The sequence below is a fragment of the Polyodon spathula genome, chromosome 2 (genome assembly GCF_017654505.1).
Source record: "Polyodon spathula isolate WHYD16114869_AA chromosome 2, ASM1765450v1, whole genome shotgun sequence".
Lineage (NCBI taxonomy): Eukaryota > Metazoa > Chordata > Actinopteri > Acipenseriformes > Polyodontidae > Polyodon > Polyodon spathula.
The window spans coordinates 57,185,836-57,206,189 of NC_054535.1; the positions used below are offsets into that span (position 1 = coordinate 57,185,836).

The 20,354-nt window shown below is 36.1% G+C and overlaps 2 protein-coding genes across 3 annotated transcripts in view; both read left to right on the forward strand.

Moving 5' to 3' along the window:
• The window catches only part of LOC121326791 (probable bifunctional methylenetetrahydrofolate dehydrogenase/cyclohydrolase 2), a 55,401-nt gene extending 50,512 nt beyond the window's left edge, over nt 1–4,889 (forward strand). The window contains exon 8 of the mRNA XM_041270300.1: nt 3,668–4,889. Within this exon, the coding sequence (XP_041126234.1) occupies nt 3,668–3,783 (116 nt within the window). The 3' untranslated portion in view covers nt 3,784–4,889. The remainder of the gene's footprint in view (nt 1–3,667) is intronic.
• Nucleotides 4,890–7,925: 3,036 nt separating this feature from the next.
• LOC121298614 (epigen-like) lies at nt 7,926–19,680 on the forward strand. 2 transcript variants are annotated; one of them, XM_041225742.1, is made up of 5 exons: nt 7,926–8,100; nt 12,290–12,403; nt 15,510–15,630; nt 15,769–15,921; nt 17,665–19,680. In XM_041225742.1, the coding sequence occupies exons 1-5, from the start codon at nt 8,064–8,066 to the stop codon at nt 17,717–17,719; spliced, it is 480 nt and encodes a 159-aa protein (XP_041081676.1). In that variant the 5' UTR covers nt 7,926–8,063; the 3' UTR covers nt 17,720–19,680. The 2 variants fall into 2 exon arrangements, with proteins under 2 accessions (XP_041081676.1, XP_041081684.1); XM_041225750.1 differs by having other exon boundaries at nt 7,928–8,100; nt 12,293–12,403.
• The last annotated feature ends 674 nt before the right edge of the window (nt 19,681–20,354 follow it).

A 20,354-nucleotide genomic window follows, 5' to 3' on the forward strand; every position in this document is an offset into this window, starting at 1 on the left:
ACAGGCTACACTCCTATAAATATTCACAAATTAAAACAAAAACTTCTGGATCATCCAGATAAAATATTCGTCAACTATTTACTCGACGGTCTAAAAATGTGTTTTCAACCTCCATTCTGCTACTCAAGAGCCCCCTCCCTGTGTCTAAAATCAGTAATATCCGTTCCTTTATCCAGAAATTTCAGATCAATAAAACAGTCATCAAGCTCCCACTACTGTTGTTGCTGGGTCATTTTAATTTTTCAATTCACATTATCCCCCAGGGACAGAAACATTTATATCTTGATTACTTGCTCTTTCATCGACAGCAAAAAACTTGGACTCAATGTCAATACTTCATCAAAAGCTAGAAAAGACATTAAAATGTGGTCAGCTCTCATACAGCACTGGAACGGCCCCTCTATGTTCTACGATGATTTCATTTCAGCATTGCACGATCTAACTATTTAAGGACGCCTCATTCACGGGATTCGGCGGCCTTTTAAACAATTAATGATTTTCTACTGCATGACCACTAGAAATCGAAAACCTATCACCGCATCTAAAATCTACAGCTCTTCTTGAAGTTTACCCAATAGTCACAGCAGCACATCTGAGGGGTGATAACAAATCTGCAGATCATATCTTTAATAAAGTACGTTCCAGTTCACCTCTTATTATGCAAGCACACCATCTAATGGGCATTTATAATAATGCAGCAGATGTTGTTTCTCATTTGCAGATTTATAGATTTCATCGTCTGGTCTCTACAGCTCAGCCAACTCCAGCAGTGACAGCCCAGTTCAACCAGCTAATTTTCAACTGAACCCAACTATCAGCAGACTACTCAATACAGCGCAAACATACATGGCTCCTTCCACCAGATCCTCTTAATTCACCAGCTGGACCACCTATTTGACTTTCTGCTCCCAAAGCAGGATTAATCTGACCCCATCAACCAGGACTTTTATAGTGCATGCAAAGGACTCTTTACATCTTGCACCAGCTACAATCAAATTCTATCTGTCAGGAATACAATACCAATTTTGCTTGTTGTCCACTACCTCCCCAACTCTCCTATTAATACCAGCTGTCCGTCTCTTCCTGTGCGGAGTCTCTAAGAGCTCTCCTATTGCTTCTCCTTCCCGCATGCCTATATTTCAATCCTCCGTCAATGCTGCTTCTCTACATTTGATGACCAAATAATGGAAACTATATGTCTAACTGCTCAGAATATGCAGTTCCCCCTATTGCCAGCTTTCCAATGCTGGGTATTTGCTGCAATGATCTCACGCTCATCTTGGATTCACACTTTATCCTCTTCTTGCACATTTCCAAAATGGATCAGCTTCTTCAAGGTCAATTTATTCAGCTATCAAAAATTGAATCTCCTCTATGCCCATATGTTCCCATGTATAAATAAATTGCAGAATGCAAACCTATTTCAAATTCTGACCCCCTGTTCATCGATTCATACTGGACTATTATATCCAGACATTGGTTCACATCTTATCTGTCTACATTAGTTTCTAGAACAGGACTTCATTCAGAAATGGGGCAGCCACATCAGCAGCAATAGCAAAGATTAACGAGCATCTAATTAAAAATATTCAACATCAGCAGTTGAATCATATATTCTTCTCAATCTGAGATATCTTCTTCACAACAGTCTATTACTTGTATGTCTGGATTGGGAATGACCCCTCCTCCGGGACCACCAAAGGTTTCCCCCCTAAAAAGAAAGTTTTTTTTTTCCTTTCCACTGAGCGGAGGGTCTTCACATATTCAGTAGGAAGCCAGTTACTAACCACCTTTGTTGTGTTAAAAATAAATCTTTCTCACTTTCTCCACTTCATTTACCGCAGTAGGAGGGTTCTTCATGAGTCAGAGGGGACCCCCGGCCAAACCCAACCGTTTAGCATCTCATGATCTATCACTACCCTCGCAATCTGAGGGGCTAAACTTCGCTGTAGGAGCTCTCCCTTCGTAACACAAGGCTCTCTTCTCATATCAGGTTCTCTGGGGGTGCATCTACATCCCAGCTTTGGAAGTCTATAATTCACCTCATCGAGGTCACCTTTTCTTCCTTCCTTTCAGGTGCTTGAGCCTCTATTTATGTAAGGGGCCCCCCAAGAGACAGGGACCCCTCTTTCATATGTCGGGTCTCCCAAGAGAAGGGGATCCCTTATGTTGGTTGCCTCACCACGACACAGTCTCACCTAACTCAGACTTCGTCCTAACTGTGGGCGGCTCTCCGAGAAGTCAGAAGGTGTCACTACAGGTAGCCTTGCTCCCGCCCCGTGAATAATATATGTAAACTAAGGCCATGGGCCAAATTATATTACATTTTATTATGGATATGGCCATTTGTCAAATGCAAATCTTGTGGATGTCTCCTTTGTGAAATAAAATACAAAAGAAAAAATGGAATACATGAAAAAAACAGAAAACAAAACAGCCTATTGGTTACCTTTTCTGTATTCAAATGTACTACCAATTAATGCTGCTTATTATCTTATGTCTTTAATTTTGCAATTGCTCCACATTTTTCTCTTTTGGCTCACTTGGTATTATGGCAGCTATATAATGTGACACTTGTTTGTTTTGTGTCTGAAATATAATTTCTCTGTTTCATTGATGTCTGGCTCTGTCTTTCTTTCACCACTTTTTTCTGTGCTATAAATTATTGCAAAACCAAAGTTTTTTTTACTTTGAAATTTACTGTGTGCTAAGACAAGTTTGGGGTTTTAAAATTCTGATATAAATACGTTATTTTGTAAATACTTTTCATAGACACATAACTTTTACTTGCTTTTTGATTCTCTAAATCTGGATGCCTTAAATCATAAAAAATTAACAAAGTTATACACTTGTTTTGAATTTTGGGTCCCTATTAACGCACATATTTAGACCCACCTCATACATGCCATGCTACCATCCTTGGACCGTTCAAAAACAAAATATTCAATTTGTGTAGCTTTTTGTGCCTCGGAGCTTGCAGGGACATTGGAAGAGTTATGGTTATAATACAAGTGTGTAGTTAGTGCCTTACTTTGGCAGCTTCAAACTTGCAAGGATATCAGTTCCTGAGTCATGAATACTTACCTATATTTGCCACGTATTACAAGCAGGAGATTGCATTTCAGTGGTTACTGACAAGTCGACGGATGCCCAAGATCATTATGTATTACACATTGTGTTTGTTTTGCAAGGCCTAAATAGTGAACATGCATCTGACGTACTAGAACTGAAAGCTGTCCTTGTAGATACACTTTACTTGCAGGCTGTTAATTACAACACCGTTTCACAAGCTATTCTAAAGTGCTTGAATAAGTTTGACGTTGATTTTGATGATGTCAGTGCATTTATCTCTCTATCTGCTGTTAAAAAATAAACAAATCATTACACGTCATTTCTAAAATAGTTCCTTGCACATTCAGCAAAATACAACACTGCCCATGACGCTGCCGTGAATCCAAAAATATATATCTGAGCTGTTCACACGGCCTTAATCATTAAGGTTATTGAATAAATGATTTTAATGTTGTTTTAATTTTGTATTAATATTGCACACATGAAAAGGTTTCTCATGAAGTATTTTTTTTTGTTACATAATTAAAAGGGATTAGGTGAGTACAAAAAAGAGCATGTATTATTTTTTTTTTTTTTTCTCGGTTTTCCCTTGCAGAGGTGAAGAAGAAGGCTGGGTACATCACACCTGTACCTGGAGGTGTGGGGCCCATGACTGTCGCCATGCTCATGAAGAATACAGTAACTGCTGCTAGAAATCTTCTGAACCACTGAAGGACTGATGCCATATACAGTATATACATTTATTTGATTCCACTCAAATGTTATCTTATTACTATTTATATATTGATTTAGTTCATATTTATTATATTTTCAGAAGAGTATTTTTTCTACCACAATCATTTTCAGTTTGACCTGTTTGAGTAAATTCAACATTACTGTGAACTACACTACACTTGCGTTACAAGCAGAAAATTTACACTTTAAATGTCGAATAGGGGGTGTTACATATTTACAGAAAGCACAGCTCAGAATAGTTTGAGTAATCAGGCTGTACCATTACATACAAATATATGCAATTCACAAAAAAAAAGGTCTTACTTTTTTGGTTTTCACTATTCTTCATTAGCGATCATATCCAGGTTAGTTTGAAACAACAACTCTTAATTGAACTGCGCCTACCTTTTTTCATTCCATATCCTGTTCCACATAGAAAGGAAACAATATTTTAAAATGCTGGAACTTGCTAAACAGTCAAGGTAATTACAGCTCTACACACTAGAGCCTCTGGGTATTTATGTGGTAGGAAGAGTCAGGTCAGGTACATTGTGGACTCTGTGGTTTCTTAACAAGCACTTGCATGCCAATGCTGGCACGCAAGTATTTAAAGAAAAATACCCAATCACCCAGTTTGTATGTATAATAATGCACCATAATGCCATTCTGTATGCGATTACAATGTTATACAAAAATGCATCAGGGATAAAATTATACAGACTTGTAGGCTGCTGTTGTTAGTTTATAGTTTGTGGATTTTCTAAATGTTTATTACCAGTAAACTAAACATTACATGCTTACTGGTCAGTCTAAATTCCAATTTGGAAGATACTTGATTTTACAGAGTTTTATTTTACATGATTAGTATTAGTGGATGGCATAAAGGAAATAAGGAAAAGTAATATAATTATGACTCATTGCTTAACTGCACAGGATAGAGAGCATATTTTCTCATTGCCATAAGATGTTCTCATTTTTTAACAAACATCATAGCATGTGTGAGCTATTTGGAAATCTGGATAGTGACAGTAACTGTACAGTGCTGGATAAGTCTAATGCTGTGCGGTTCAGCCGTTAAAAAAATGGCCTTGTAACCAGGAGGTCCCCGGTTCAAATCCCAGCTCAGCCACGCACTCATTGTGTGACCCTGAGCAAGTCACTTATCCTCCTTGTGCTCCATCTTTCGGGTGAGATGTTGTAAGTGACTCTGCAGCTGATGCATAGTTCAAACACCCTAGTCTCGTATCTTGTAAAGTGCTTTGTGATGGTGATCCACTATGAAAGGTGCTTTATAAAAATAAATATTATTATTATTATTATTATTTTACATTTAAATAATAAAGGACAATGGATAGAATGTTGGACTAAGTGGTAGCAGTATTTATTCATGAATAACCAATAACTTTGGTTTGGATTCAATGTGGTTTTTCCCCCCATCTGTTTTGCACCCAGAGTAATTTACACTAAAATACTCCAACACCTTAAATTATGTAGTTTGAATTCACATCAAATCAGAGAGGTGCATGTTGTCAATGTTTTTTTTTTTACAGCATTCATTCATTGCTGTCTAAAAAACTACTTAATTACCATTCTATAAATGCATTACATTTGCTTAATTAAATAAATGGACTGGGTGTGTAACAAAAATAAAATTGACACATACAGGAATAAGTTAACATGAGCTTTTTGTGAAACTAAGTAGTATTACTGTACACATGATATATGTCATGCTATTTAAATCATTGTTCATATAGCTGTAGTTATTAATAATAATAATAATAATAATGTAGTTATTTTACTGAGCCGAAACAATGAGGATTGTACTTAGAGCTCTAACATGTACCCTTTTAAAAGTTTACCACATGAAATTTGCTCTGTAATTTAGCAGTTTTGCTTTTCCCATGTGTAACATATGTGGGTCATCACTGAATAATGCTGAATCAGTCACGCAGCAGTAGACTCATCCTAGCGGAGTAGCTTAAACAACTGACCCCGCTAGGACCCAATTAAGTTTGAATCATGAAAACAGTGCTTATTGCTGGTATGAATAAGGGGGGGGGGGGGTCAATGATATATATGAGTCAGGGAGGGTCATTCCCTAACTGCACTAGGAAAGTTAGTTTAGTTTTTAGTTTTTCACTGGGAAAGAGGTGAAGTCAACATAAATTGAGTAACCACTTACAGTGTTTTTTAGTTTCTTTTTTTTGGGGGGGATCAGGGGTGTTTTAACTGTTTCTTGGTTAAAACCGAAAATCAGAAGCCCTAAGTATACCTTACACATGTTGCCTCTAAAACTTTGTTTGTAAACATCAGTAGATGAAAGTAGAGCAGAAAAACAGGAAGATTAACACAACACAAATCTCTTGTGTTTTATCTTGTTGCCTCAGAATGATTTTAGTTGTGAAAGGGTCCATCTAATATTGTCTGTTTTATTTTATTTTATTTTTTTGCTTTGTATGATTTGTTATGTCATGTGTTTGTGTTTCATTTTAAATATTGTGTTTCCTATGCTTGTAAGAGTGCTGGAAAACACTGAAGGGACCCATTTTCTCTTATAAAAGTCATATTTATCACCAGGAAAGTCAATATTTATAATGTTGCTGTGCCAATGAGCAAGTTGCTGTTTATCTAGGTGCATGTGGAATAACATGTGCTATGTTTGTTTAGAATAGGATTGTACAAATCTTGCCTGCTGAAATTGTAACATTTCACAAAATAAACATTTGTTTCTCATGTCGTATAATGTGATTTTATGTTCCATTTACCTTTAGTAGATGTTTGTACTTAAATATACAGTAATTTATGAAAAGTTCAAAATATGGTGGAAACAAGATAAAAAGTTGATAAATCTCTGGAATTTGATATGTTTTACATAATAGTGGTATAAAATATTTTAACAGTATTGGAATAGTTGTTCCCATGGAAAGGCAGTGGTCCTTTTAAAATGGCTTGAAACATTCCCAATATGTTATAAACAATATGAATATTAACGGAAAAATAATTACTAGAGGAATAATGGCTAGCCGAATTTAGTGGTGGTTGTCGTCCAAAACCACTTCCTTATTTCCCATATCTCTTAACGTAATTCAGCTTTATATTTCTACTTAAATTTAGAAAAAAGAATGTCGTTATATATGTGTGATAATGCTTATATATGCTTAAGTAGCCATTATTTCCTAAATAATTGGTTGTTGTTGAAACTGCAGGGATGGGATAGGATGCACTGTTCATTTTGTGAAGTTTTTTTTATTAATATGAGATGGCTAAGTATTATTTACTGGTATTATATTGCAATGTCTCTAACTTTAAAACCCTCAGTCAACAGCTGATTGTGATTTGTGGTTTATCAAAAGTGAGATCCATAACTTCAAAAACATTCACTCATAGATAAAACAAGTAGATACACTTTTGGGCTAGTATCTTAGGCCAGTGCCTTCCATGCAGATGAAGGAAACTCCCTTAAACAGTTAAGCTTTATCAGTAGTTGCAATTTAAAAACTTTCCATCTTCTGTGCTACTGTATACCGACAGGACACAGTATAACACAATGGTGTCCACAATTAATATGCGGACACAAAAAAAAAAAAAAAAAACCTGTGTAGCATTTACTCTTAGAACAAGTCATAATTATTCCCTGTCTACTCTCAGGTTTTAATAAATACAAAAGGTATTAGAGGCGTAAATTTAAAGTGAATGTGTTATATATATATATATATATATATATATATATATATATATATATATATATATATATATATATATATCTATAATATGGGACTGAATTCTTAACATCACTTGTATTACTAGAGAATTTTTAGACAATTTGAAGTCACTTCGTATAATATAAACGAAGTCCACAACTTATGGAATTTACCATGGTGTTCATGGGTGGAGTTTAACAGGGATGCTACTGTCGTAATAACCACCACCCCGTTATCTCCTAATGCATTCACGAATTGTTAAATTAGAGTTATGGGTATGAATTTATTGATACGTAGTATAACCTGAAACGTAAGTGCGACATTTAATGATACCTGTTAGGAACTTGCTCTTGGTTGAATGAAAAACAACAATAAGCTGTAAGGCTGTTGCCAGATAAGATGAAACTCAGCTTCATTGGTTTGTTTTCATCAGATGACACATGATAGAATCTGCTTCAAAGCTATATAATTTCAGGCAAGTCATGCTTTCAAATCAAAGGGTTCCAACTCTGGTGGTGGGAAAAGGAAAAGCCACTTTAATTCATCTGCTGTGTTCAAAAAAGTAAAAGCAACGTCATGGTCACTTATGGGGAGAGGTATTTGTTACTGAACGGTAAGTCATTGTCTTAGCTTTTTATTAATGTGTATTATTATTATTATTATTATTATTATTATTATCATGATAATGTGATAATATCAAGGGGTTAATAAAAAATGATTGAGGATGTCATATTTGTATTGGCATACACAGTTAAAAAATACGGACACTATATTTAATTTTATTCAGAATGTTGTCCTTAAAGGTTGTTGATAGATAGGGCTCCATTTCTAATACTATTGAATTTTCAAAATTGCATTTTTTAAATAAAAAGTCTAAAAGACACATTTATAAATAGTGGCTCTAGAAATACTATATGTTGTGTCTTGAAAAATGTTTGACAGTGTTTTCCACTTTCCTATAGCACAAAGCATTTCAACCAGGAGTTGCGTAATTTTGATTTAATCATTTCAGAGGCTGTTTTAAAGAATTGAACTGTATGTTCACATATTTTTTTTACCAAAAATGTATATAATGTAATCTTTAAGGGCTGTTTGTTACATTAACAGCCCTCCTCCCCCACCTTTTAGATATATAATAAATAACTTATTTTAGAAATTACTAGAGGGCTTTATGCCTAAATAAAATAACTGTCACTGCCAAGCCAGTGCTGCTAGGCTTAGCTTGAAAATGTGAAATAAGTGTGAAAGCACAATAATCATTCTTAAGCCCCTTTTACACTGGTACTCCTACCTGGGTCCAGACCCAGTTTCTGGCTACACAGGGTCACAATACCACCCAATGTGAAAACTGGGTCGTACCTGGGTTGACCCGGGTCCCAACGACCCACCTCAGAATGTGGGTCGACATCCTTTGACCCAGTACAAAATAATCTCTGTTTATATACAGTTATTAATGTTAAATGTGCATCATGCTATTGGATTGTTTGTGACATATATTGGCCATATTCTGCTATTGCTGTTGTTGTTAACATGGCTGTTATGTTCAGTTTTAAAAGTAATGCAGTAGTACAACACTGCTATTATGTTATGGACTGTGGCAATAGCTACCGTAAATTGAGCCAGCTGGGTTTTGACGGCAATCTCAAAAGAGTTAGTGGTACATGTGCATCTGTTTGGATGTAACAATAAAGTGCTGTTCCTGATCACTAAATTCTGTCTTGTGACTACATAACAATGGCATCCAAGCAAAGCATTTTTTACCAAGCAGGAGAAAACAGAATTTGCAAACACACTTACTTAGTGTGCTTCACATTATTTTATTTTTATTTATTTGCTTATGTATTTTTAAATAAAGGTTACTTATTTTATCTTTTTGGTAAGAAACTATATCTGCGCAATAACTGTAGACAAAGCATTCGGTATTGGAAAGCACACAGTTATTATTAATGGATCACAGAGTTTAGTTTGTGAGAACAGTCGCCGCAATTATTATTATTGAGGTGTACTTGCCACTCGCTGTTTCTTTAAAACATTGATATCACTATGTAACACAATTTTTGTTCCTGGGTAGTAAGTGTTATTTCCTAATTGCTTATGCTTCAAAAGTATAGCAAATGGCTATTATTCCCCACAAACTTTGCTTTTGTGGCCAGGACAGTGATATTTTGAAATTTACCTATTTCCAATGAGAAAACGGGCGAATTTGTGTCTTTTCGTTCACATAAAGTCAGAAAAAAACAACACATGAATCCAAATTAACATGTATTTATACTAAAGTAATACAAAAATGACAACAAGAGATTTAGAAGTGAGTAGTTTTTCAAGATTTACGATTATACTGCAAATCACTTTCACGAATCAGCCCCCAAATGTAGTCTCCCATCATATTCTCGTTATACTGTCCTTTGTAGCAGCGTTCAAAGTCCAGTATATCCTGGTGGAAGCGCTCGCCTTGCTCCTCCAAGTATGCTTCCATGTTCTCCTTGAATTCATCAAGATGAACATCAAGGATATGGCCTTTGAGGGACATCCTACAGCCCATTGTGCCGTAGTTCTTCACCAGAGTCTCAACCAGCTCCACATAGTTTTCGGCCTTGTGATTGCCCAGGAAGCCCCGAACCACTGCGACAAAGCTGTTCCAAGCCGCTTTCTCCTTACTAGTGAGCTTCTTGGGGAATTCATTGCACTCCAGGATCTTCTTTATCTGTGGTCCGACGAAGACACCAGCTTTGACCTTTGCCTCAGACAGCTTAGGGAAGAAGTCTTGAAGGTACTTGAAGGCTGCCGACTCCTTATCTAGAGCTCTGACAAATTGTTTCATAAGGCCCAATTTGATGTGCAGTGGTGGCATCAGCACCTTCCAGGGGTCCACCAGTGGCTCCCATTTGAAGTTGTTCCTCCCCACAGAGAACTCGGTCCGCTGTGGCCAGTCCTGCCTGTGGTAGTGCGCCTTGGTGTCCCTGCTGTCCCAAAGACAAAAATAGCAGGGAAACTTGGTAAAACCGCCTTGGAGACCCATCAGGAATGCTACCATTGCAGCCTCTTGATGCCATCTCAGAAAAATGCAGATATGTATCCACTTAGGCAGCTGGAACTAAACTGAACTGGTTGCTTAAGGCCCCTGTATTTATACTATTATTTATATTACTGGAAAGTTCTAGAAAGTTCTAGAAGTTACTCCAAGTTTACTCAGCACTGAATCTATCTGAAATGTTCTGGAAAATAGGTAAATTAAAAAATATCACTGTCCTGGTCACATAAGCAAAGTTTGTGCGGAATAATAGCCATTTTCTATACTTTTGAGACATAAGCAATTAGGAAATAACACTTACTACCGAGGAACCAAAAAGAATTTAAAAATTGTTACACAGTGTATTCTGTCAGTTAAGAAAAGTCTTAATACAAAGCTTGTTTTAAAGTTGTCTATATTACATCAGCCAGAGACCCGCACTTACAACTGTATTGTCATATTTTCTACATTTTCCTTTAATTCTCAAATTAATTCTATATATATATATATATATATATATATATATATATATATATATATATATATATATATATATATATTTTATTTGTTTTAAAGTTTAAAACCTGTTTTCCTTATATTCTACACAAGAATATAAAGATGTGTTCAGTTGTACAAAAAAACAAGTGTAGTAACCCGCACAAGTCATTCACTCCGTGAGTGTCGTCGAGTTTCACTTTCTTGGGTGAATGTTGGGGGAAAAAACCAAACCAAAATCGTACAAAAAAAATTAGAGGGGACTCGTCGAGGGCTCAGTCGACGCGAGCAGATTTCACTAGTGATTAAAAATTTTTTGTTTATTTTTTTAAGTGAGCGGAAAAAGGGGGAAAAAGTCTCTGAGCAGCTCAGTTACTTAACGCACCCACTGTTGAAAAAACACAGCCACTGCATAAAACTATTGGGAGTTGTGAAATATCTAAATGTTATGTTACATTTTATTAGCACAACAAATTAATTACACAAGTTCTGGGGGTTACATAGAGAGCAAGATTAACCTAATTAAAAACAGTAATAATAATAATAAAAACAGTTAAGATGCAGCATAGAAAAGCCTCTAAAACAGCTTGAGTGGTTTATTTCTAGTTGGAGCCCTGAAGGAAAAGTAAATCTAGACCAGATCCTTGCAATGATTTCATCAATTGGCCTGATTTGTTTAGATTTGTTTATTACTTTACTCCAAAGTGCAACTGTATTCTATATTCTATAGAACTATCAACTCAGGTGAATTGTTTAAAATCTATCCCTGGCTTGCTTTATTTGACAAAAGCCAAATGTGATAACTCCAAAGAAGGTGAGGTGGGGCGGGTGAGTGGGGTTGAGTAATTACATCCTGTTGAGAGACCATAGAAGGATGCTTATGTGGGCAGATGTGTGCTGCCATTTGTTCATGAGAATTGTGAGTCACACCATGCCCAAATTCAGGTTACTTTCAATATTTACGGTAACAATTGAAGGTAATGGATATAATATTAAAATTTGTTCGATATAAAGCTAGTATGTTGCTGCAATAGTATATTTGAAAGTCAAGTATGCTCTTTTCCTTTGTTTTCAAGTTAACACTTTTAATTACAGTAGGTGTCTAGCCATGCGTGTCAGTAAACCATACATGTACTGTAAGTGGTTCAGTACAACCAAAGTATTGCTTTTGGTTTAGGGACAAAATTGTGGTATTCCCTTATTGTAGTTGCCACAATTAACCAAGGGTAATTGTACACTTTAATAATGCAGATGCAGATGAAATATGTTGTGATTCAAAGCTTCTTTTGTCTTTTAGCAGTCATGGCATTTACAATAATGGTTGTGTGCTCATCCTCAACAACTGTGACAGAGAACTCTGCTGAAAACCCTGACACACTTAAGGGATTTGAAGAGTATAATGACACAACAGGTATGTTACCATTATTTTCTGTTTTCAGTGCATATTAGCTTATTGTAGTCATATTAGGGAAATAAACAAAGGGAAAAAGACAAGACTGAATTTAAATCCATTTAATTAATTTGGGGAACATAGATCATATTTGTGATTCATTTTACATTAACAATCCAATTCATGGAATTTTACAAGGTACTGTTTGCATTAAAGGATATGTAATATAGTGTACTGGTTGATTATATTCTGCAACTCATATAGTGTATGTATTGGAATGATTATCCCATTCTGTCGCAACTTTTCACATTTCACATAATATTTATCCCCCTCACTTCTGTATTATTCAAAGGCAGTGTTTTGGCACCCTTTTCACCAGGAATGTTAGAAATATCTTTGCTGTGGCAGGAATTTCTTGTTTTTATATTTTGTGGGGAAAGTCAATTTTTGGTAAAGTGACCAGACATCCTGTTTTGGACATGACAGTCCCACTTGGAACACTGGTCCCAGTGTCCCCAGAACATTTCTTGGAACGCTCATTTCATATACCCCAAGGGGTAGTCTCTATTCCGGTTCTAAATTAATCGCATCAGGTAGTATGGTTTGTCAGAAGTGTGGACGCTGTCATATTGAACTACATTTTTTGTGTGTCTTCCAATATCCCCAAATGCTTTCTAATATAAAATGTTTTGATTTGTGTTTGTTTATTTGGATAAATGGCTTATCCGTCCTGACGTCAGACAGGGACCAAAAAGTCTTTTTTAGTTAGTGCTCCAGCTGTAATCTGGCTTTATTTTGTTTGTTTTATTTTATCAGCGGTTGTTTCCCCGCCGAGTGTAAGACACCTGTTTAAAAACTATAATTCAAGACTCCAGTCTGATCACTTACATCCTTGGCCACTCTATCACAATATATGTAGTCACAGTATGGTCAAGGGTGCACTGATGAACCAGGCTGGAGTCAGGAAGTGCAGTTGCAAACATGGTTTATTTTATTGTTTCCCACACAGGGACAGGTATCAGTAGCAAAACAAACAGACAAACAAAACAATGGAAATGAAAATAAAACCTAGCTCGTGCTCGAGCGCAACACTGTTTTAATTCATACTACGGGGGGTAATTGCTTCTCATCAACTTAAGGCTCCAGTTAATTTCATGAATCTACCTCTCCTTTCTCAAATGCCCAAATCCGGTGCATTGAAAGAATCCATTCCCAACATAGGAGGCTTGTTGCTAGGGAGCCGACGTCACTGCCTTGTGACTTTTGCTTGTGCATTGCTTAAAAAACCACTTCAGCAAGTAGATATTTAATTTGTTTTGTGTTATTGTGCAATGCGTGTATATATGAGAACAGTACGATATTAATGCTTTGTTTTTAATTGTTCTGTATATTTTAGTATGTGACGTGCTGTCCAAAATAAAACAAAAAGTAATTCTAAGTGAAGTTAACTCCAGGACCGCAATATATCCGAATCCGCAGTATAGCGAAGGGCGATATAATGAGGGATGGGTGTATAATATTAGGATGTTCTGATTAACAGATTAATCGGACCGACATATCAACTAAAGATTTGATCGCAAATTATATTTTTTTTTAGAATTTAACTGTGCACTCTGTATCGACAGAGAAATGCATGCTTCTATTTAGGGAAGTGGTGATTCGAAGTGCTCTCTCTCTGGAAGTGGTAAGACACTGGTTTAAAAATTGTATAAAAAGGGGTGAACACTGTGTAAAACCTAATTGTTGTCTTGGTTTGTACAAGGACTGCTAATAGTTTGCTGCGGATGTATACCTATTTATAACTGGAATGTTTATCTACGTTGATTTAAATGATTGCCAAACGTGAGTCTGCAAAGTTACTCGTGTGCATTGTAACCAGATCTGATGAGCGCTGTGGTAAAATCCAGCGTAGAACATTTACCCTAACCAACATAATAAACTTGATTTAGTTATAAACCAGAGTGTTTCTTTTTTGTTTCTGTGTTTGTGCATTGCTAATAATTTTGTTGTTTTAGGGGTCACCCCAGAGTGGTTAATCAGTACGCATAACTGTAGTCGATTGTTGAAATTGTTTCTTTTTATTTATTTCTTTTTGTTATTTTTTCAATTTAAACAGGGGCGGTTTTGTCCTCCCGCAGGCTGCACTGATCCTTTGTCATGTCAGTGTTTAGATAATGATTTTATGAACGAAGGAACTTTCATTTCATTGTTTTTTTTTTCGTATCCTGGGGTCAGGGGTTTTGGGAATGGCTGCTCTGTGAAGCTCAGTTGAGTGGCAGCAGTTCTATTTGAGGCATGAAAAGTTTAGAATGAAAGATAGATATTTTGGAACATGTACTGTGTGGTGTTTTAAAATAAAAAAACTACAGTACTTAAAGAGAAACAAAGCCCAATTCTATTATGACAAACCAAATCAAGGTTATTGTTTGCTATGACAGGCCCAATGAAATGTATGTTAACCTATGACAACCAATTACTGTATATTGAAGCTGTGTCTGTCATAAACACAAAAAACATAGTTTAGCTATGCAAATGTATTCTCACACACATTAACATTTAAATAGGGGACAGTGTGTCAGTTACTGTAACAGCCCCAACTAGCTAAAATGCCTCATAAACTGCTCAACAGAAAAACAGCTCTTATTTGCCAAACAGCATTTGCATGACAGTGGATGTGTCTATCAGCCATAGTTAAACTGGTAACAGCACCTTGTGTGTTCTCTGGAATGTAGAACTCTGTCTTGACAGCCTAAATCATTTCTCTGAAATGACTAAATACCCTTGCATCAAACTAAATGCAAATTGGACTCATGAATAAAGTATGCAGGTATTAATTATACTGTCATGCAAACGTCTCCAGGAAGCACCGTGGTGAACATTTTTTTTCTGTTAGCTCTGGAATCCATGAACCTAAATTAGTCTGCAAACAAACCTTAAGCTCAATTGCGGGAAGACCATTGGTGTTCTGAAAAATGTGTTTGTGATTGCAGTAACCACTTATTTGAGACAAAGCAGTTGCTGGGACTACACAGTGTTGTGGTGAGGTACTTAAAACACTAAAGGCACTGAAAAAATGTCTAGTGATAAAGTAAGTAATAAGATTTTTATCCCCTTTCCTTTCCAACAGACAACAATTCAGAGATGCCTCGTGTTCTAGAACTTCTAAGCCCTTGTACTGAGAATGACCAGAGCTTCTGTATGAATGGCATTTGCAGTTACCAGAGAGAACTCAGTACACCAACTTGCAGGTAATTATTTTACAGTATTTACATCTTCCACTGTGTAGGTCATTAAAATAAAATCCTAAACCTAAACTTTTGCCCATCACGGATTCTCAATATTAAATCAGTTATTGATTTTCCTGCTGAAATTAACTTATTTTTCAGATGTCATAAAGACTACACTGGAGAAAGATGCCAGCATCTGCTCTTGGATTCTCACACAGAAGAAGGCCCAGAGAAATTTATCGCCATTGGAGTTGGCATTTTATTGCTGATTGGTGGCACGATCGGGGTTCTCTACTGTTGTTTTAAAAAAAGGTAAGATGGTGATCAATTAGCTGAGAAAATACAGCATATTTCCTAATGTATACAGTTTTTATTCGTTTTTAAAATTGTATTTGTTCTTTATGGGTATTTTTTTGTTTTTGTTTTACAGTACTTTCCGTTTAAAAGAAACACATCTGTCCCAGATGTTTTGATTCTTATAAGCGGACCAATATGATTACAGTGGTGAAGTACTGCAGAATCAGTATGTTAGTTTGAGAACAGGAGCTTTGTTCCCTGCAATGTAATGGGATGTCATGAGTTCCCGCATGTACGCACGCCCACGAAAAATCCATTATGGATAATGGTCAATTGGTTAACTGCTTGTTAAAGTTAATGACACCTCGATAAAAAGGGCTTAGCCGATACCTTTGTGGTGTGAGTAAGGAAGCAGAAGCAAGAAACAGACAGAAAAAGAAACCAAAGCCAAAGCCAAACCACAACCAAACGAAACAGCAAATAAGAGATCTAGTGGTTGTTCCGGTACTATGCAAATAAGTAGTCACAGTATATGTGTAGTTCCAGGGGAAACATATGAACTGTTGATTTGTACTTGTCCTGACATCAGACAGAGACCATGCGAAGTATTGTTTAGTTAGTGCTCCAGCTGAGAGCTAGGTTTATTTTGTTTGCTTTGTTTGGTGTATTAGCAGTTGTTTCCCCACCACAGAAAAAATAAAACCAACACCGGTTTAAAACTGTAAATCAAGACTCCAGCCTGATTATTTACACTGCCCTCGGCCACTCTGTCACACTACAGTTAGCAAAAGCATGCCATCAGCAGTTTAAATATAGTATTCAGATATCAATGGTGCTCAATCACTGAGGACAGTATATCAAAACAAGGCCTTGTGGGTAAGAAACTTGTTATATGATCACGACTATGTTTACTCAAGGCTGCAGAATCCTATTTTACTACAGTATACTTGAAAAGCGATCACCTTGTGAGGGTGCCTAGTTTAACTATTGTGCGGAGCTACGTGCAATGGCTTTTGTATTAAAATGACATTACAGTACAGTATTTTACTGTCAGGATTACCACTGCATTTAAACATGACTTACTTATTTTCAGTTGCAATGCAAATCTCACAGTTTTTCACTAAGCGGAGATGCGCAGCAATCTCCCCCCTCCTCCTCACCACATCGCGCCGCCACACTACACAATAACACTGCTGTACTCGGTATGTATTCAATGAACGTGTATTCACTTTATTGAAACACATTTTCACTAACAGAGAACACAATCCTGCACAATGCAGTGGCACGCAGTCACTGTTTGATTACAAACTTGTCCAGTGTTTTCTGCATCATTGCACAATCCACGCTGCGTAAGAGCCTAATCACGCGAGATGTGATCAAATTCAAAAACAGTGGCTGTACACGTCATTGCACTTGATACAGTACCTTATTACGTGTAGTCAGTTTGCCGTGAAAAGATTCTTACAAGCTGAGTATATTTTAGCATGATTAGTATAGGAAGGATTTTGTCCCAGGTGTTTTGATCACTATATGCGGTTGATTCTTATATCAGTGATTCTTACAAACAGAGTGCACTGTAATACATTTGTCTACCCAGTAAAATCCAGGTGTAACATATTATCAACAGGAATGTCATCAGAGACTAAATAAAACATAATTGCAGATTATAGTATCATGTTGTAAACAACAAACAAGAAAACAATTGAGATACTAGACTTATGTTCTTTTGCCTCACAATGTAACTGTCTTTTATTGCAGATGCAAGAAACAAAAGTCTCCATACCAGATCTGCCATCCAGACAACTCGGTATGAAGACATAAAAGGGGATGCTGACGAGTGTCAAAATCCTGAGCTCATCTCAATAGCTTTTGACATAACAACTTTATATGACTTTTGAGTTTTAAAGTGTCTAGAAAGCTCCTGACATAGACCATCTCCTATAGCTCTTTGGAAGTATGTCTCTCTAAATGATGTGTTCAAGGGAAGGGAAGGGATTCAGAAATTTTGACCCATGGAGTTATTCTCCATTAGTTTATAAGCGCTCTACAGCATTGTTTATTGTTTATCAAGGTGCGACAAATGTTCAAGATGTAGCTAATCATTTAAATTCTATCACTCTTACCTGGAATGCATTGCTATTGTATAGGTTGGAATCATGTTCTGGGCTTTGATAGGAAAACACATTATGGGAAACATGGGTTTTGAACTCAATATTAGGAATCACTCTAGCAAGACATATTTTATTTATCTAAAGCTTCCAGTTGGCAATCCTTCTCTTGTGTTTTCTGTAGTCAGCTGCATCAACAATGTGGTACTGCTGAGCACGGATGGACACTCTGTTTTCAATTAATTGTTTAATTTGTAGTTTCCTCCAATGATTGTCATATCCAATACGTTTTGACATTTAGAGACACTGTCTGTCCTGTCTCACCTTTAGCAGGTTAGTGATGATGTTAACACAAGAGGAGAAATGTTGCGAGGTGAATGCTTTTCTGGATGTTAGGTTGATAAGTTTTTGGAAAATCTATACAAGACCTATAAAACAAATGGCAATTCACTCCAAGTAAGAGTGTTTCAATTATTTTCATTAGCTTTAAATCCATACAGAACATATTAGAAGAGCACAGTAGAACTTTTAATTGGACAGCAATGATCTAACATTGTGCAGTCCTTTTTATATGAGACCATCTGGCATAGTGTTCTCAAAAATTGTATAAATAATACTGTTCTCAAAAATTGTATATATATTATTGGACATCAAGTGCCCTTTAGAATAACAATTAATTTTCTGTTTCTGATCTAACCTTAGAAATAATTCATTTGTTTAATAAGCACAACATATTGCCACTGAAAACAATTAGCTTGGATTTGCTGTTATAAGTTTATATGGAGTTGTATTGCTTACAGCAATACACATTGGTGCTTCTTCTGACATACATGCTGCTCATATGTACAAGCTCACATTCTGTACCTTTTATTTTTGAAATTTAACCTTGATCTTCCCAAACAAGCCAATCTTATCTGCAGCTAAGCAGGCTGAAACTTGCTGGCTTGAATTTTTAACATACCGAGAACTCGTTTTGTTCATAAAGAAAGAATTTATGATTTGGCGTAAGAGCTTTAAATGAATTTGAACAGGGATGTTTTGAAAATGTAATTTCTCACATAATTTGTTGAATGTGTCATATTAACAGTACAATATCCACTGCTCTTGTGTAATTGTTATGCTGTAGTTTGTTTGTGTGATCTAAATAAATTAACAGAGTAATGCGCACCATGGAAAAGTGACAGTGAAAAAGACCCTCACATCATACAAGCCTACTTGATTCAAATATAAAAGACTGGTGAAAAAGGAAATAACCTGGCAGAGCTGAAATATAAAACATTTAGGGTTGAAAACAAGAAGTCCATCACGTCCATTAAAAAAATATTACCTTGAGTGAGTCACCATTCTTTGTGTAATGTATGCACCTTTAATGTTTAACACAAGATTTATATGTGTTTATGTGTTATTTTTTATTTATTTGGTACCTTAAATTAATGTAAATCATAAGCTTAGTAATGTAGAATACATAACAATCATATTTAAGCCAAGATCCAATATGCAATGTGTCTATATAAGAAGAATTTAGTATGTGTTCACATGTGAAACAATATTGGGTGGCAATATTGTTTAAAATAAATTGAGATGTGTTTTTTTTTTTTTTTTTTTTATTATTGGTTTGTAAACATTTTCTAATAAAGCTTAGGCGACAGGCTGCTGTCTCTATGAACTGTTTGTGTTGTGTATTTAGTCAAACGGTACTGTGTCTTTTTGCCACAGGGTAACAGGATTTGTAATCTCAATGAATCTGAATGTCAGAGAAATTCCACTTGTCATATAGCATATTATAAATACCAGAATCCTGTGTTTTTAAAATGTTTATTATTATTTGTTTATTTAGCAGGCTCCTTTTTACAAGATGACTTACAGAGACCAGGGCGTGTGAACTATGCATCAGCTGAGTCAGTTACAACAATGTCTCACCCAAAAGAGGTTAAGTACACAAGGATGTTAAGTGACATGTTCAGGGTCACACAATGAGTCAGTCAATGAGTGAGCCGGGATTTGAACCAGGGACTTCCTGGTTACATACCCTTTTCTTTAACAACGGACCGAGACTCCTTTGCTTTGTCATATTTTCAGTGTAGCCTGCATGTAACTGATGTGCCAAATAAGTAAGAACAGTTTAAAAACGGGAGGAGGCCATTCAGCCCATCTTACTTGTTTGGTTGTTAGTAGCTTATAGTAGTCACAGATTATCATCAAACAGCTTCTTGAATGATCCCAGGGTGTCAGCTTACTGAGGAGTTGGTTCCAGACACTCACAGTTCTCTGTGTAAAAAAAAGTGCTTCCAATTTTCTGTTCTGAATGCCCCTTTATCTAATCTCCATTTGTGACCCCTG

What these genes read in the sequence shown, in the direction of transcription:
- LOC121298614 (XM_041225742.1), top strand. Translation starts at nt 8,064, where the DNA reads ATGGTCACTTATGGGGAGAGGTATTTGTTACTGAACG. An exon ending in GAGGTATTTGTTACTGAACG is followed by an intron (nt 8,101 to 12,289) that starts GTAAGTCATTGT and finishes TTTGTCTTTTAG; the next exon opens with CAGTCATGGCATTTACAATA. An exon ending in TACTGTTGTTTTAAAAAAAG is followed by an intron (nt 15,922 to 17,664) that starts GTAAGATGGTGA and finishes CTTTTATTGCAG; the next exon opens with ATGCAAGAAACAAAAGTCTC.